The sequence below is a fragment of the Spodoptera frugiperda genome, chromosome 25 (assembly GCF_023101765.2).
Source record: "Spodoptera frugiperda isolate SF20-4 chromosome 25, AGI-APGP_CSIRO_Sfru_2.0, whole genome shotgun sequence".
Taxonomy (NCBI): domain Eukaryota; kingdom Metazoa; phylum Arthropoda; class Insecta; order Lepidoptera; family Noctuidae; genus Spodoptera; species Spodoptera frugiperda.
Window position 1 is genome coordinate 6,219,359 of NC_064236.1, and position 18,807 is coordinate 6,238,165.

The window sequence follows — 18,807 nt, forward strand, 5'->3', positions numbered from 1 at the left end:
TTGATTCCCAAGTCGCTCGCGACGTAAATACTGAAAGATTCAGGAGCTCGACTCAATTCAAAGCGGGCTTTCGTGGTCGGCGGACGCGTCCCGATACCCGCTCCCAGCCGTCACTCAAACACAAGTTTGCCAACATGGGAACTAAGAAGAAAAAGGAACAGTAAGTGTTTAGAATTATTTTCTACAACAGCACACGCGATTGATACAATCAGTCATTATATTGAATCCTTAACGAATGTTTACATTATGATTAGAATTTATTTACCGCAGCGAACGTTATCGTTTAGCATGGTTTGATGTTTGTAATTATTACATTATATTATATACACGTTATTAAGACTTTACAGTTCTTCTAAATTGTGTAAGTACTCACTCAACTACATAGCTCCTACAATTTTTGGGTGAACAGGTGATACATTTTCTTCATAGAGTGAAAAATGTAGAGCAGAATTCATCGAATGTAGTTTGGTTTGAATGAACATATGTAGGGTTCATAAGAATGTTTCTACGAAGAGATTAAAATTCAGTTTAACTGAAAAATATATATGCATGTAAAAAATGTTTAGGTGTTTGGGCATAACATGTACCTTCCTTCTGTATTTTCATTTTTGGCCCATTATATTTAGAGATCATTTAAAAAAAATGAATAAAGAACAACTCTCTGTTAAAGGTGTAAAATGCGTATCGTTTAATTAAGAAATACGATATATTTCCACGAGGATACCATTTTGATAAAGATCGCTGATAGTGATTAGACGCAGATTGCTTTGAACCAGGTGAGCTTGAAGTCTTTGAAGGATGCCTGGCAAGCAGTGAATGTCTTGTAACTCGTAAGAGATGATGATTTTCCTAACCTCTTCACTCATTTGCGATTTATTCCAAATATTTCAAATATCTAACGAAACCACAATGATAATAATTTGTGTTCCAGTATTATATCAATTACGAAATCATTGAAACGTAATCACTAATGTAATTAATAACAATCGCTTTTTGTTCACCACGGCGAGGTCTTAATGTTCACCATTAACCTGCAGATGCACTTTGATAAATTTTATGGCGATCAGTTTGTAAAATAACTTCGTGTAATAGTTTGTAGTGATTGAGACCGTTGTACATTTAAGTATACTCAGGTATACTCAAATAGAGTTCCCTTGTTCACTTATATTCCCGGCAAACGAGCAAATGGATCATATGATGGTAAGCGATCAGCGCCGCTCAAGGACACCCGCAACACCAGAGGAGAATATTTCTTCTTTACATTAAAATAATTTTGTCTCTCTAGTATAATGTCCCTTTGATTGGAATACGTTAATCATATGACGTATGAGATCTATGGAATGTCAGCATGCTTGCTGTCCCAAATATCCAAAATATTAGAGAGTACAAAAATTGATAATCATGTGATAACTTTTACAACCATTTAATTCCAGATCCTAATAAACAGTTGTCAATACATATTTATTTGTTGCAGAAAAAAGGAGCCTGAGCAGACCTTGTCGTATTATCAAATAGTAAGTATTACATTCCTTAGACGTCGATCTCACCACATCTGCCATGTCCTGTGCAAGCTCGTATACCGAGCTATTGCACAATAATTGTAACATTTTCAGTACGCAGATTCACAAATATAACATCCAAACTGATTATACTAAGAATAACATGAATGCGAAAGTAATTATGTATATTAAATACGTTCACAATTAAACTGCTATGCATATTGTAAGCAAATTTGATATGGAGATAATGTAAGGTAACTGGGTGATTTGATAACTTAATACAAAATTGTTGCTTCTCAGTTCCGCTATGCAACATGTACGGAACTTATGGCGACTATTCTGGGCATCATCTTTGGACTGGCCAGCGGTGGAGGCGTCTGCTACAACCTGGTGCAGATCGGCGAGCTGAGCACCGCCTTCGTGGAGAGAACCACCTACACGGAGAGGCTCACTAGTTACTTACCACTTACAGCAGCATTTGGAGGAGGGAGGAGGCTGTAAGTTTTAATACATCTTATACAGGGGTCTCAATATTATTTTAGTAGCTTTAGCTACTAGAGATAGATTTTTTGTATGTAGTTCCAATTTTGATTCTATCTTAAAGCCTAACTAATCATCGAGTAGATTACTGAGACTGACTAATAAATAAGTTAAGAGTAGTCCCGCTGTTATAAATTGGCGAAAATCAAAATCATGTATAATTGGAAATTAATTAGTGGAATAGTTACAGGACAATTATGCAAATAATAAAACTTAAGTAAAAACCATATAACCGTATGATCGTCACAACAAACAGGAAAGTACCTAATACTTTACCATAACCTAGGATACAAAGTAAAAAGGAGTGTATAAAGTTCTAAGTCTGTATATAGTACAATAAAACTATTTAATCGACGTAAACGATATCTCAGAGATAAATAGATAAGATTTTATCATACATGTTAAAACCGTAGACTTTTTCTAATCAGACAAGAATTTGGAAATTTTCTATTATTAAAAACCAAATGAACCAAAAACAGATTGGATGAAAACGTATCCCCTGTAAACTTGAGCCTTTAAAATTGACTCTTCATTATTCCCGGCAGTCCGAATAAACCGTTGAATCTTTTTACCAGGTTCAACGCTTCGTATGAGGAGAATATGCTGGCCCTGATAGAAGACGCCAAGGCCATGGCGATCGGCTTGTTCCTCAGTATCGGAGTATCACTGATCTTCTGCATGCTGTCTGTCGGCCTGATCAGTTGGAGCGCACTCCGTCAGGTATTTCTATTTTAGTTCCGTCGATATGAGCTATTTCGTACGTCCTACGTACCTATACTTCGATCGCAGAATCAAATTGGATACGTTAGTTTAGCAATTAATTAATATTTATTTTGATATTAGGTGTTGAGATGAAACTTTAATAGGGATTTCTATTTTACTTTCAATGTGTACCTACCAAGTTTTTTCTGCACCAGAATAAACGTCAACGTTGACTGAAATTTTTAGCTGAAAACACAAAATATTTAACAAATGGTTTTAATTATGAAATTGGTGTTCTTGTCATAAATCTCAAAATTCATAAAGACAAGGTCATAGCATTTATTAAAATGAATCCTTTTTGAAACGTTGAATAGACTTATCCATCAGTCTGTCTGTCAGTGAAGCTAAGTGCTCGTTCAAAAGTGAAATCTAATCACTTGGTTATAGTAATAAAAAAATGACACATCTGTTTTCTTCTACGCTGTGTGAACTGTTGGGTCAAGTCCAAAGCTGCAATAGTTTTATGTCATCTCGCGGATCGTTCATAAATGGTGCAATACGTATCGTTTTGTTTACGCAACTCCTGACCTATACAATTAAACCTATCATTGCTATCGTAGTGTGCCTGTGTTATAGTCTACAACTGAATATTGTACTTCCCATTATATTAATGGGCGACTACTTATATACCTAAATAAAAATTTAAGAACAGAAAGTAGTAAATACTGTACTGTAAAACACTGTACTTAAAATCACCAACATATGAATATAGTTTACAATAATCTCAATACACATAAAAGACACATAAACAGATATTTATGTGAAAAGAGAATTTATGAAATGTCATCAACTTGTCCAACACGTGGGAGAGCCATACTTTAGGGCATCTTTTTACCAGAAATGTGCCATGTAGCTGTGTTACGAAGATCTAATAGCTAAGCTATAAAACTATGTGACTGTTTCCACTGATACTAAGCATGTAGCTGTGCCATGAAGATGCGCAACCGCAAAGTAACATGAACCGGCTACTCTTTGTCTACTTATCCAAAATAAATATATAAAATCATACTAGTTCTGTGTTACTATAATAATACTCTATCTTCGTATTATTATGTCGCTAATGTTTATCTATATAGCAGACAGCCATGAGACAATTGAAAGCTTCGTAGCTGTTCGTTGTGATGTCAATAACAAATGATATGATGACCTATTTACATGACACGTATTTACAGCGTCAATAGAATTGTATCATTCTCTTACTCGATGTCATGGTGTCTTTATTGAAATCATACTACTTATTTGAGGAAGGTTACAAACGAGCTTAAAGTAGTGTGACTTTCGTAAAATAATTGTTTCGAATCTTACGTCCTTGCTGCATATAAATTAAAATAATAATGAGTTCGAACCACAAGACAATCGGCGAAGCGCCACCACATCGTGGTAGATATCTCACCCACTCGCACGAAGCGCTTCGCTTCGTGTGAGTGGGTGGGATAAGCTTCTTTGTGCGAACTGCTAGGGAGTGGAATTCTTTGCCGGAGTCTGTGTTTTCCTATGGGTATAACCTGGGTATCTTCAAAGCCCGAGTGAATAGGTCGCTTAAGGGCAGACGTGTTTCATCGCAGGCCGCATCATCACTTACCATTAGGTGAAATAATGGCTAAACGTCAACCCATCAAATGTTAAAAAAAGATTGTAGATTTCGCAAATTTTCATTAATACGTACAGCATTAGTAACTATGTACTGAGTACATCAGCACGATTTATTCTATGACTAAGCGTTAACTCAATCAGAATTAATCAAGAGTTGGACTACGAACAATATGCTGTTCATTTTATTTTGTTTACCATGCAATTGACTTTATCTGTAGTTTGATTTAATCAAAGGATTCATACGTCTTGCAAATTATTAAAAAAATCTATAAGCCTACGTTTTGTTACTTTTGAATGTAGTTAGTTAAACTATAAGGTGATTCTTCTTATTGCATTAGATTTGAATGTTACAATGTAGGTACGCTGTATAAATGTTTTGTCACTCAAAATTCATTTAAAACAACGTTGAACAGTGTTCATGTTGTGAGGTTATAAACAATTTCCATCTTAAGGTAAAACAAAGAGTTAAACTGAGTGTTGGATCAAAAATACACCAGAAATATGGGCAACCAAGCTCCACAAACTACATACAGCTTTAACATGACAAAGTAAAAGCATAAGGACCAACAAATGTTAAATTGGAAACCTATTTTAACAATGGATTTTAATTTTATGGATTCATTTGTCCTTCAGTAAATTGATATCATATTGGTTGTTGAGTGAAAGCCAATTTGTTAGATCGAGTTCACAAACATTCTATTCAAATCCACGGGCCATCGGCATTTGTAATGAGGAACTTCAATAAACCTGAGGGCTTAGTACACGTTTGTTTTACGTTTAAAGAGATTGAAATGACAGTGCGTTCGGCGCTCTGATTGGTCAGCTCGAATTAATCAACCAATTAGAGCGCCGAGCGCACTTTCGTTTCGATCTCGTTAAATTTAAAACAAACACGTACTAAGAGTACAGACTATACGAGACTTATCTAGTCTCTTTTGAACTTGAAGCGTATTAGGATTTAGATTTATTACTGTGATAACGTTACATTTGTTTTTCTCAGTTAATAGATGACATAATCGCGCACAATGGAGATCGTTATCTTGTTGCTTCAATTATAAAATGAGATACATAACAATCACAGAGATACATAAAAAGCCGGCAACACACCTGTGACTTCTTTGGTATTTCGGGTGTCCATAGGCGACGCTGATAGCTTACCATTAGGTGACACGTATCCTCGTTTGCCCCTATTCCATAAAAAAACAGATAGTTGGTAATCCTAGATGGTGTAGGTGCTTTGAAAATATGGTTAAAGTTATGTAACCTTGGTTTTGAAGTTACACCTTCAAAACACGTATCCATTGTTATAGATCGGAAGGTTTTCCTACGATCCGGTCCTGTCTGTGACCATATGAAGAATCCGTTTGCCTAGAAAGGTTACGATCCTGTCTCATTGTTTCGTGTGTAGCATACCTATGTCATTGATGCCTGAATCGTAATTACTTACGTCTTACGATGCCCCATATTTTTATATGATATAATAAATAACGGGAACAAATTTTACACGAGCACAAACGAAATCAATTGCTTTAAATTGATGACCTTACTGCTGATTGACTCGCAGAGCTTCACATTGTGAACGAAAATGAAATAATACTTACTTACTGATAAATGTGGCCTTCAGAACTCCGTTCAGGGCGTAATGATCAAAATCACAATGATAAACATTGAAAATATTAAAAGTATATTTTTTTATAATACTGGCGTATAATTACTAATGTTTTTTTTTTATATTGGCATCATAACAAACTAAGTGTGGGAGAGCCATACTTCGGCACGTATGGGCTGGCTCGACTAAAGTGATACCGCGGCCTCACAGAAAACCGACGCGAAACCACACTTACATTGTGTTTCGTTGTGTATATGAGTTTACTAGAGGTCCAGTTACCCTTCTTTTCAATCTTCTCAATCCCGATTCCCCAACAACCCTTAGTTTCCTCACCCCCAAAAGCCCAACAATGCACTTGTCGATGATGCTTCGTAACCATTAGATGTAGATGTAGTCACTATAAAATGCTAAACAAAATTCTTTATAATCTGATTTGCTTAAAATCAACGAACTGATTCTAAATATTGATGACAACAAGACTGAAAACAACTTTATTGCTGTATATGTGTATACAAATTGTTTAAATTGTGATATGAAATGTATTCTGTTTACCAGATAACGCGGATACGGATGAAGTTCTTGAATGCTGTGCTGCGACAAGACATGTCTTGGTTCGACACGGATTCTGAATTCAACTTGGCTTCAAAAATGTCTGAGTAAGTACAACCAACCTGAGTCGGAATTCTTCACTGCTGAACATAGATCTCCTTTTTTGGAGATCTTTGCAATAACAATAAATCTTTGTGTGATCCATAAATTGCTGTTCCGGGTCTGCGTGTGATGTGTATGTAAACGTATACGGTTGTAAATGCACATATGATACACGAGATACGAGAAAATCTTAGTGTGGAGCAACGTTTGGTAAAAAAGAAAGAATCTTAATGTTTGGTGGTTCACTTAGAGACTATAAACAAATCACTTATCTTTTATCATGATCATCTTATAATAATCTTTTGTTGAGTGATCAGTTTTATTTTAGGGTAAGTCAGAAATTTTGAATTACGAGTATCAGAAACCGTTAGCCCCGTAGTTTTAGGTTAATTTCCTCTATATTTATTAAAGAAATATATGCCGGTTGAATAATTGGAGTTTCTATTTTCAGAAACCTAATGTCTTTGAAGGAAGGTATGGGTGACAAGCTGGCAGTGGTGTCGAACCTGGTGGGCACAGCTATCATCTGCCTGTGCACTGCCTTCCCATTGGGGTGGGAGCTCACACTCGCCTGTGTCTCTGTCATGCCCTTCTCGATAGCTGTCTCTATTATTTTAACTAATGTGAGTATAAATATTGAATATAACGTCTTATTATTACATTTCCTACAACTTTTTACCAGTTATGTTGAGTTATGATAAGGAACGCCATATTCAAAAACACGTTTTACAATAAAAGAAAAGCCTAATAAAATATATTTTCGAATTCATTGATCTATAGTAACTTTTACAATTACATAACAGATTAACTAAATTATAATGCAGAATTTGTATTAATATTCAATAATTAAATTTGTTTTGTTAAGTATCAAACTAAATCATCAATACTGGAAATGGAGTCATACAGTCAAGCCGGCAAGCAAGCAGAGGAAGTACTGAAATCAGTGAGAACGATAGTTGCCTTCAACGGGGAGAACAAAGAAGTAGACAGGTAACAAACGAGTTGTAAAGACTTTTATTTTAGTAACCGCAATATCTAAATTGCCGTTTTAATCCACAAATAAAGTAACCACTATTTGCAAGTCAAGAAACTCGCGCGCGCCGTCGATCATGACATGATGCAGAAATTTTGCGTGATAAGCGAGCGTTGCTGCGCCGGCGCCGGCGTTTTCGTAGTCCCGGTACACAGATACATTAAATGACGTATTTAATGACATTATGACATAACACACGACGCACAAAAGCTATAAAATTGCGTAAGATTTTCGTAGGGCTTGTATTTTCAAAAAAGCAACTGCATTCTTGAACGAGCTGGTAGTATTGTGTTCGTCATTTCCTGAAATAAAACTTTATTATACTCATATATTAGTTGTATGATGATACTAATTGTAATTGGGAGCATAAAAAAAGATGTTGTAAGAAAACTAAAAGGAAACCTGATGCTGGCAATGCGTACGCTCTTCTATAAAACGTTTTTCGCCAATTGATCTCTTCTTAATACAATTTTTTACATACTTCCAGGTATACAAAACTTCTTCAACCTGCCGAGAAACAAGGTCGGAAGCGTGGCCTGTACACCGGCCTCGGCAATGGCTTTAATTGGGTGCTCACTTACTCCCTGAATGCTATCGGCTTCACGTACGGCACCAGACTCGTGTTCATGGACTGGGACAGTCCTGATGGGGAACGGAAGTATTTAGTTGGAGTTGTGTATAGTGTAAGTACTTCATTTGAAGGAAACTTTTTCTTTAGCCAACATTTTTTGCTTTTGAAGCTACACTAAGATTGAGCCATTTAATAGCAGAGAGAAGACCAAAGAAGAACACAAAGAACTTTGTAATGCTTTCTTACATCTGTAATTTTAAAGATCTGACACATTTTATGTTTGAAATAAAATTATTTATTGATATTTTTGTTCCAGATATTGTTCAGCGTGTACATGGCTACACAGTCGGTCACGTTCTGTGTACCGCACGCAGAAGTATTCGCTGCAGCACGAGGAGCAGCTTCCAGCATATTCCAGTTGATTGACCGAGTGCCATTAATTGACAGCCTTCAAAAGGGAGGCTTAACTCCAAGGAGAGTGATCGGAGACATATCTCTAGAGGACGTACACTTCAGTTATCCGTCACGACCAGAAGTTAAGGTAGACTTTTACTTCATCTAAAATTCTAAATCTTCAATTTCTTATAATTTAAGTGATCTTTCAAGCAATGATCAAAGGAAATTGGCATTTAATATCAAGGAACGTATGGTCTATTTTTGCTAATCTTTGCTAATTCCCCAGGTCCTAAACGGATTTTCCATAAAGATTAAAGCTGGTGAATGTGTGGCTCTGGTTGGATCATCCGGCTGCGGTAAATCTACTATACTGCAGCTATTGCAGAGACTTTACGATCCACTGTCTGGATCCGTGAAACTTGATGGAAAGGATGTCAAAAACCTGAATTTGGGATGGCTTCGATCATGCTTAGGTTCGTATACAACGCTTTGAAACATCTGAAACTAGCTTCACTGAAAGACCAACCGATAGTTACTTAACTTTTTAAAATGGTAAAATCAATCGTATCGGTCCGTCTGGATAATGTATTCCACAATCTTACTTTTTCAGGAGTGGTAGGTCAAGAACCAGTACTGTTTCGTGGGACAATATTTGAAAACATTGCTATAGGCTTCCCTGAAGCTACGAGGGAGGAGGTTCAGACTGTAGCTGAGATGGCGTATGCACACGACTTTATCACAAACCTTCCCAATGTGAGTATTAAAGACGAAAGAACATTGGTCAACCATTGTTTAATGAATGATTGCCTATTGTATGAGTACTTCACTAATAACATGTGACTCGTTTTTTCCAGGGTTATGACACAGTGATAGGAGAGCGCGGCGCTTCTCTATCGGGCGGCCAGAAGCAGCGCATCGCCATAGCTCGGTCTCTGCTGCGGGAGCCAGCTGTGCTGCTGCTGGATGAGGCCACCTCCGCACTCGACCCTCACTCCGAGCGACAGGTGCAGGCTGCACTTGATCGTGCGAGTGTTGGTAGGACAACCATTATGGTATCTCATAGGTAAGGAGTGAAACAAAATTTATGAACACATTCTATGCCGTTGTTTTTTAAATACATCCTATATGTATAAAGTGTGGGAGAGCCATGCTTCGACACGAATCGGCCAGCTCGACCAGAATGCCTCACAGAAAACCGACGACGTGAAATAACGCTTGTGTTGTGTTTCGATGTGTGACCCCTTACCCAATCTTCCCAATCCCCGATTCCCCAACAACCTTTAAATTCCTAAAAGGTATACCATAGGATATATGTCTGCTCGTTTACCGGCTTGTAACATAAAAAATTACACAATATTACGCTCCACTAAAATGTCTCATCTGTTTCGTGTAGGTATAAGTCTAATTTGTACCTACTTTCCTAGGAAATGGCAAGTTTCCAAGTCTGTAGTTTAGCAGTACAAAAATACACTTCCACTATATAAACCACGTGTAGTAAGCCTACGCAATACAGATCGCGAATGTTTGTTTCAGATTGTCAACAATTACCAACGCTAACCGCATCATCTGCATGGACCAAGGTGCAATTGTGGAAGAAGGCACACATGAGGAACTTATGAAGACCAAAGGTAGTATTTGAAGCATAAAAATTATGTCCATCACTGGCGACTAGCAGATTGCACAACTCAAACAAATATAGCATAAATATATGGACTGCTATATTCTGATGCTTGTTACTGAGCAAGCATCAGAATTATAAAACTGTTTGTTGCTTATGATTAGTTGAGACATGCGATACAGAGCCGAAATAACTAACCTTAGACAAATACTACATAATACTAATACAAGCAGATTGATTAAAACGTGTTTCGTTTTGGTTCATACGAGTATAGGAAGTCAAACATTTTCTCAAAGCCAAAAACTAGTTAGTTAGCACGTAATTATAACAAATGAACATCAAGATTCACGACAGATTATTTACTTACCACGCGTTTTTATTTTAGGATTCTACTACAAGTTAGTGACTACTGGCACCGAAACCAAGGAGCCTGAAGAAATTGAGACGGTGGCTGAAGAGGGAGATGGGGAAGAAAATGGAGAACCAGTTCTAGCTCCCCGTGCTGACGTTAAGAGGAAGTCCAACAGGCGTGTGCACAGGCATCATTCCATTAAGAAAGGTCGAGCAAAATCTATTTTGAAATATATCCTTTATTGTAAGACAAATAGTAGTTTCCAATGTGTATATTTTGGTAATAGAGAATTTAATTAAAATGACGGTCATACAATTTTTTTTAGCATTGATAATTCTGCGTTTGGCTAGCAACGCGTTTTCTACCAGAATATAATTTACTGTCATCTCAAGTTAATAGTTATTTTTACCTTTGTACCTTTCAGATTCTCATGACTGGATGACACCTCGAGGTTCAATATGCTCGGTTGTATCAACTGGCTTACAGAACTTCGTGTACAATGCTGATTATGAGTCGGATGAAGAAAAAGATGAAGAAGAAGTAAGTTGTGCTACATTTAAAGATATTTTTCTTTTAGGAAAAATATTTTGCTTTCTTTCTACATGGAACTAATTTAAAATCTCTTCTGTTCTCAGGAAGTTAAACCAGTAAGTGACTGGCAGATCTTAAAGCTGAATGCACCAGAATGGCCACTGATCACAGTCGGGTCCATAGCAGCATTCATTCAGGGTGCTTGCTTCCCCGTGTTTGCATTGCTTTTCGGATTTTCAAGCGGTGTAAGTATAATTTATTATTTATTTATCGTATTTTGTATTTTAGAAGTACATAGTCGAGTTGTAAATATAACAATGGACAATATGTGTTACCTTCTTTCCAAAACCAAGACTATAGAATGAACAAGATCACTACTTTAAATTACAGAAATAACATTAGTTTTTGGAAAAATATGAGCGACAAATATTGCAATACTAATGAATCGTTTGTATGTTTTAGATCTTCGTCCTTGACGACAGAAAGGAGATCATTTATTTGGCGGATCTTTACTCGGGCATGTTCATCGTGGTGGCTGCAGTGGCTGGCGTGTCCATGTGTCTGCAAAGCACTACCTTCACCACCGCCGGACTGAAAATGACTACGAGGTTACGGCAACAATACTTTTCGTCTTTACTTAAACAGGTATATGATATAAAGATTTATTAAGACTCGAACTCTTGTCGTAACAATATTCTGACTTTTTATTTTATGTTCTTAGAACATAAGTAGGTCTAAGTCTTGTAAAAGTAGGCTGAACCTGCCACCAAGTAGAGTTTACCTTTTTTTTTCTTAAGTTTCCACAACATTCTTTGATCTGCAGCATTCCCCATGAATTTTAGTCAAAATCTAAGTAAAATTATTAGACCAGGAAGGCACTTTTGAACGTCAAAGTTTAGTCATGATTCTCAAAAATCTAAAAGATATATTTTATTTTTTATAGGAAATAGGTTTCTTCGACAAGGAAAGCAATACTGTTGGTGCCATGTGTGCTCGACTCAGTGGGGACACGGCAGAGGTGCAGGGAGCCACTGGGCTACGAATAGGCCTTATTCTGCAAGGAATAAGCTCTGTTCTTGTCGGTTTCTTGATGGCAATCTGTTACAACTGGAAACTTACCCTGGTTGGAACTGTGTTCCTACCTTTGGTGAGTATAATTTTTTGTAGAGTGACTATTTAACTTAAAATCCCTCGGTTTAATCTTAAAAATAGCGTAGATGCTTTTACCTAATTGATTTACTACATGGTGTTGCGTATTTAAAACAACAGATGGTGGGCAGCATATGGCTGGAAGGAATTGTTTCCCAACAATCTCAGATCAATGAAAGAACCGCTATGGAAGCAGCGACAGCCATAGCCACGGAAGCAGTAGTCAGCATCAAAACTGTCCAAAGTTTAGGTAAGAAAAATTTTAAAACGATTTGTTCTGTAGATCATCAGGGTCAAGTAACTTTAATTCCAAAGAAATTTCTATTGCAATAATGCTATACTATAAAAAATTACATCAGTAATCTTCAGTGTCGGTGCAAAATGGCTTAAAGAAAATTTTTCGAATATCGAAAATCTCGTAGATACTTTGTCTGATTCAATTCTTAAGGTAATTTAATGACACCTGATTTTTTTAACCCCTCTCACAATGAGACAATTCAAAGGTTAACAAGCGCCTACTTAATTTTAATAACAATTGTAACACCACTCTAATACGCGAGATTGCAATTAATGTATTGTACTGTTTATTCAGGCGTTGAGCTAGTTTTCCTGAAGAAGTTTGAAGAAGCTTTGAATGAAGCTTGCGCGGCTGTCTCGAAGAAGACTCGCTGGAGAGGTCTGGTCTTAGGGTTGGGAGTGTATGTACCATTTATGGCGTTCTGCAGTGCTACAGTATACGGTGCAGTCTTGGTAGCCTACGGAGAAATCGAATACAAGATTGTCATGCTGTGAGTATCTTTTATATTACGTTTTTATTAATTTCGTGTTATAACCTCAAAGAATACCAGCTTGAAACAATGCTTGCGATATGTTTTGCTGCGTGAGGCTCCTGGAGTCCCAACTCCTCTCATCCCTGAACCCCAAATATCCAAAAGACAAATAGTACTTCTAACTCCTCTAGTGTGCTGGGTGGCGCCGTTTGCTTACCATCAGGTGATACCTTCTAACTATTTGTCGGCCTTCTAACTATATCCCACAAAAATAAACTTAAATCTTGTACCCAAGAAGTTTAGAAAACTTTAATTGTCAAAGAACCTCAACCAATTATTTTACAAAAATCCCTTAAATTAATCAGGATTCTTTTGCATCTAGTGAACAAAATGTAAAATGTTATTCTCTTCATTAAAGGGTCAATGAAGCCATCATGTATGGAGCGTACATGCTGGGTCAGTCGCTGGTGTACGTGCCGAGCTTCAACTCAGCCAAGACATGTGGTGCCAGGATCCTTGCCCTCATCAAGAGGACACCAAGAGTCAAGACCGAGGACGGAATAAGAGACAAGAAGGATTGGGTAAGAAGCATGTTATTATTTGAACACCCGTAGGTTTTTGAGGTCCGTTTCTTTTCAGTCAATAAAGTGTAAACATGTGTGTGCCAAATAAAAATAGAATCGCGTTCACTTTTGACAGTGTAGTTCTACAAACAACAGAAAAGCGACACCGAAAGAAGTGTGTATTTCCAAAGGAATAAAAATGTTATGTTCTTGCTTCTAGAATTAATTTAAAAAATATATACAAGTACTGAACCTGTAGATTTATAGTTCTTTATGTTTCTTTTTTACAGGCCGCCACTGGGAACTTCAGCATTCGTGATGTAGAATTTAGTTACCCAACTCGTCCTCACTTGAGGATTCTAAAAGGCATCGATCTGAAGGTAGATGCCGGCAAAACTGTGGCTTTAGTTGGATCCTCCGGGTGCGGCAAGTCAACCGTCTTACAATTAATGCAGAGGTTTTATGACCCTGACTCCGGGAATATTGTAAGTTCATTTTCTTTTTGTCTTTCACTTATATTTACTACATAAGAACATATCTATGATAAGTTATTGAGCTTTAGGACTTGTTTCACATTGTCTGGATAACAGCTATGTATAACTTTGAATTAAGAACGTATTTTATATGCACTATCTGTCACATAAGTTTATTGGGTACTTATAAGGAATTGGTGAAACAGGCACTCAATGAATTTAAGACACGTATGTCGTAACGTATATATGAATTCATTTCTTAAGATGAAGAAGCTGAAATATAAAAGGTAGTAAGACCCAGTTATATCTTAAACAGCAGTAGGTACATAATTATATTGTATTCCGATTAAAGACGATGTTCATATTTTTAAATACCTTACAATACAGGAGCTGGACAGTCGTGACATAAGGTCCTCGCTGACATTACCGCGGCTGCGTCGTCAGCTGGGCGTGGTGCAGCAGGAACCGATCCTCTTCGACCGCACGCTCGCTGAGAACATCGCTTACGGAGACAACAACAGGAAGGTCACCATGCACGAGATCGTGGCTGCAGCGAAGGCAGCCAATATCCACAGCTTCATAGTCTCGTTACCTAAAGTAAGTAAGCTTTGACAACTCCTGCGCTACTAAATATTTTTGATCTGCTGCTGATTAAACTTACCCAATTAGCATTTATGGATGACATCATAAGAATAATGTGATATACATATTTTATCATACAAAAAAAAAATTGAAAGAAAACCAGGATAACCCATGGGTACTGGTGTGTTTCTAAATATTATGTGTGCATAACTACAATCTAAATATTGTATTCCTATTTTCCACAGGGTTACGACACAAACCTAGGGTCTGGCGGAGCGCAGCTGTCTGGCGGACAGAAGCAGCGAGTGTGCATTGCGCGCGCGCTCATTCGGTCGCCGCGCCTGTTGCTTCTCGATGAAGCCACTTCTGCACTAGACGCGAATAGTGAACGGGTGAGATAACTAAATCATTGTCTAGATTTTTTTATGGAACACGCTGGTAATCGAGCTTATATATCACCTGGTGGTAAGCAATCGCTGCCGCGCATGAACACTTGAAACACCAGAGACGTTACAAGTGCGTTGCCGGCCTTTTGCGGGTTTGGAATTTAAGTTTTGTTGGGGAATCGGGGATTAGGAATTATGTCATTGACCATTACATCGTCTAACTGAATCGTTGCACAATAAGATCATAATAATTCGACAATAAACGCGTAGCTTTCAACCCTTTGCTTTGCAATAATTACTAAAAGGCATAAAAATAATTTATTTCAGGCTGTTTCGGAAGCTTTGGAGAAGGCAGCTAAGGGTCGTACTTGTATCACCATCGCGCATCGGCTATCCACCATCAAGGATGCGGACCTCATCTGTGTGCTTGATAAAGGTAACTTATTTCTTTTGAAGTAGTGGCCAAATATGAAGAAAGTTGCCAACGCTACCGACGGACTATGAAGTCTTTTATTAGGTAGTTTGTCTGTAAAAAGTCACTCTCTTCTTGAAGGTTTGGAAGTTTTAGCGGTTCGGAAAAACTGCAGACGACGATTCATTACACACTCGTAATTTTGTTTCATTTCCCCAAAATAAACCTCTTCCATAAATACTTATTTACTACGTTTTTCTTGAACTTCAAAATGTTTGATTTCTGTTTCTAGGAAAAATTGTGGAACGTGGCACCCACGCAGAACTCTTCAACCAACGAGGCTACTACTGGAGAATGTGTAAAGGACAAAACATGGCTTAATTCTTCCGAAACAGAAGATTATACTCGTCAACTTCTAAAATATTTGCTACTCAGTATTTTTAGTTATATCTACATAATGTATACTTATTTACAAAAAGCATCTCCTTTTGACAATTAGACATAAGGATTTACCAAACGATAGAAAGGGACTCTGGAAGATGTCCATTTTTCAGTATTAACGATGGACCATTTATTGAATTAAATTGTCTATCTATATATACGTAGAAACTTATTACGATTAGATTACCGTACTACTATAGATATATTTTTATATTGCTACTTATTTAAGTGTTATTATTGCTAAGATATCCAAAGATATTTTTTATAAAATCGAATATTACAATAGCATTATGTTAATGATATTTTATACATAGGGTAAGAGAAATGAATTATTTTGTATAATGAGGCAACTGTTACTTTAAGCGGTTGCTTATGATGCGTAGAGATGTTGACCAATCCGCATAAATTAAGATTTATACCTTAGTATCATCATGAGAATTTGATTGGCTATAATTGTTTGGAAACTTGTGCTGGACACAACGCGTGTAGTAGTAAATAGGTCACTTGCACTTATAATAATGTCACGTATCAATAGGGATGATGACAGGGTATGAAAATTAAAAATCTATTTAGTCCGTCAGTTAGGTAATGAAAAAATATTAGACACGTTTTTTTTTATTTTGTCATATAAGAAAACAATGCTTACATAAAACGTGTCAAAGTTTCAGAGTGGGAGCTAACTACGTCACTATCGAGTATAAAACGTACTCAAAAGTCGTCACGTGATATTTCCAAATCGAAGTATTTGTTTCCGTAAAAAAATTCACGTGTCTAATATTTTAAAATAATCTACAAGGCGGAGATTAAAATAAAAAAATTGTCATCTACCCTATTCAATAAGCTCGTTTGAACGTTTAGTGTGTATGTGCGAATATCAAGATTGGTGAAACTCATTACATTCCTGATATCAAGACAAATGTGTGGACGAATCCTTGAAACAGAATGTTGCTTAAAGCCGTTTATATTAAGTTTTGTATTTACATTTAGTTCTTAAGTTCATCTTTTATGTTGAATAATAAATTCCGTTGTAATAATTGATGGGTTTTTTTCTTATTCATTAATCCTAAACCACATTTAGGTGTGGGTAGCATTTAATTCGTAAATATGAATAGTAAACTGGGAAAAATACGAAATTGTAACATTTTAGTCACTGACCATTAATAAATGACGTAAGTGAAATATCTCAATAATGTCGCAATACGGTGTTCTCTTATTGTGAAATAGGTAATTTTCAGAATCATTCAGTACTTAGAATTAATCCAGACGTTATGTGTAAACAACAAACAGTCATAAATGGTTATACAATATTACTCAGTAGACGTTGTTATCGTGCACAAAAAACAGAGATATATGACAACATAAATAATTATTTATCTACCAAAATAATATTGTGAAATTACTTCAGTCGGGAAGATATCTAGTGAACTCGTCCACGAAACGTCACTATCTAAAATTAACTGGTAACTTATCAAATGATTGTGATTTGACTGACTTGACGATAGCGGCAGCACTTTTCTGTGATGAATAATTTATCTATATTAAGAAAACATAATATGTACATATAACGTTATGACTATTAATCCCCGAAATGTTAAGCAGAGATGCTAAATGTAACACACTTTTTGGCATGGTATTTAATGAGTTTCTTGGCATAAACTAAATAAATCACTATACAATCGATTGCGAGACGATCCGAGAGCCGAACCTAAAATGCTTTGCTTGACAAGAGGCAATCAGGTATTTGGAAGCTTATAAATAATTTGCAAACATTAACTTTTGTTTAAACGCTAAAAATGTCGGATACTGACTATCAAAAACAACAGATAATAAATTATAATTAAGTCAATCAAAATTAATCGCGTATAAATCTCGAATACGAGTAACATCACCAAATTAAAATCGTTATATAAATCGTGCATATTTTTCCAGACCCTTAAGAAACGCGTGCGAAGCCGTGGGCGGATAGCTAGTTGTCCTGTAGGTAAGCCCTAAGCCTAGTTGTTATCTGTTGTCGTGTAAACAAGGATAAGTACCTAATGTTACTTGAAGCGAGTGAAGAGATATCCATCTGTTGCTTTGATAACATCTTATCAGAAATTCTGTTATAATCTCAGTTGTTTAAACTAGTTCTTGTCAATTGTCTGTGGAAACACATTTAAATATTATGTAAGAGGATTCTACAAATTACTGTTTGTTCTAAAGGAGTCTATAGAATCGATTAACCTCTCGTATGCCGTATATAAGACAACAATAGAAAACACATTGTGTCCCACCAGGGGCCTTAGTCTGCTATTACAATAGTGTCAGAATGGTCGACCACTGGGCAGTGCAAGAGGGATGGAGCTATACAGCCTACATAGCTCCGTCCCTCTTGCACTGCATGATCGAACACTGTGACACAATTGTAAATAGCAGACTAAGGCCCCTGGATACACATTTGGGCACACGAAGGGTTAATAATGCGACTGCCGATCTCGGGTTTGAATTTAACATACTATGAAGTATAAATTAAAGAAAACGTTGTTATGCCTATTTATATTGGAAATGGTTAAGTTAACTTTCAATGACGATTAAGACATTAGATAAATATTAGTTGACCTTGTATACGGAGAATTCGGACTTAAGTTAAGGAAAAAATAAGTCTCCCAACTCTAAACCGGCACTCAGAGTGACAAATTCACTTAATGGTGGTCATTTAAACAAAATAGTTACTAAAGATTCGTTTAAGTAATCATTGAATGTCTCTGAGTAAGGCAGTTTGTATACATACCTAATATATTCAATTACCATATTGAACTATAACTATAGGTACATATGTCTTTTCACCCTAAATTGACAGATTGGTGATGATTAATTTCATAGTTGTTCTGATCAGC

The 18,807-nt window shown here is 36.6% G+C and overlaps 1 protein-coding gene across 1 annotated transcript; it reads left to right on the forward strand.

The window, feature by feature from the left end:
• LOC118266260 (multidrug resistance protein homolog 49) lies at nt 1-16,967 on the forward strand. The gene is made up of 26 exons (XM_035579662.2): nt 1-160; nt 1,475-1,514; nt 1,800-1,996; nt 2,615-2,759; nt 6,559-6,659; nt 7,106-7,277; nt 7,520-7,644; nt 8,175-8,370; nt 8,575-8,799; nt 8,941-9,127; nt 9,265-9,407; nt 9,509-9,717; nt 10,188-10,282; nt 10,658-10,831; nt 11,049-11,164; nt 11,260-11,400; nt 11,618-11,800; nt 12,099-12,302; nt 12,425-12,554; nt 12,897-13,092; nt 13,493-13,655; nt 13,928-14,122; nt 14,498-14,707; nt 14,938-15,084; nt 15,406-15,514; nt 15,783-16,967. The coding sequence occupies exons 1-26, from the start codon at nt 135-137 to the stop codon at nt 15,869-15,871; spliced, it is 3,918 nt and encodes a 1,305-aa protein (XP_035435555.2). The 5' UTR covers nt 1-134; the 3' UTR covers nt 15,872-16,967.
• Nucleotides 16,968-18,807: the final 1,840 nt, after the last annotated feature.

Coding starts and splice junctions, on each gene's coding strand:
- LOC118266260 (XM_035579662.2), top strand. CDS start 135: ATGGGAACTAAGAAGAAAAAGGAACA. Junction 12,303..12,424: donor GAACTGTGTTCCTACCTTTG/GTGAGTATAATT, acceptor TTAAAACAACAG/ATGGTGGGCAGCATATGGCT. Junction 12,555..12,896: donor CAAAACTGTCCAAAGTTTAG/GTAAGAAAAATT, acceptor CTGTTTATTCAG/GCGTTGAGCTAGTTTTCCTG.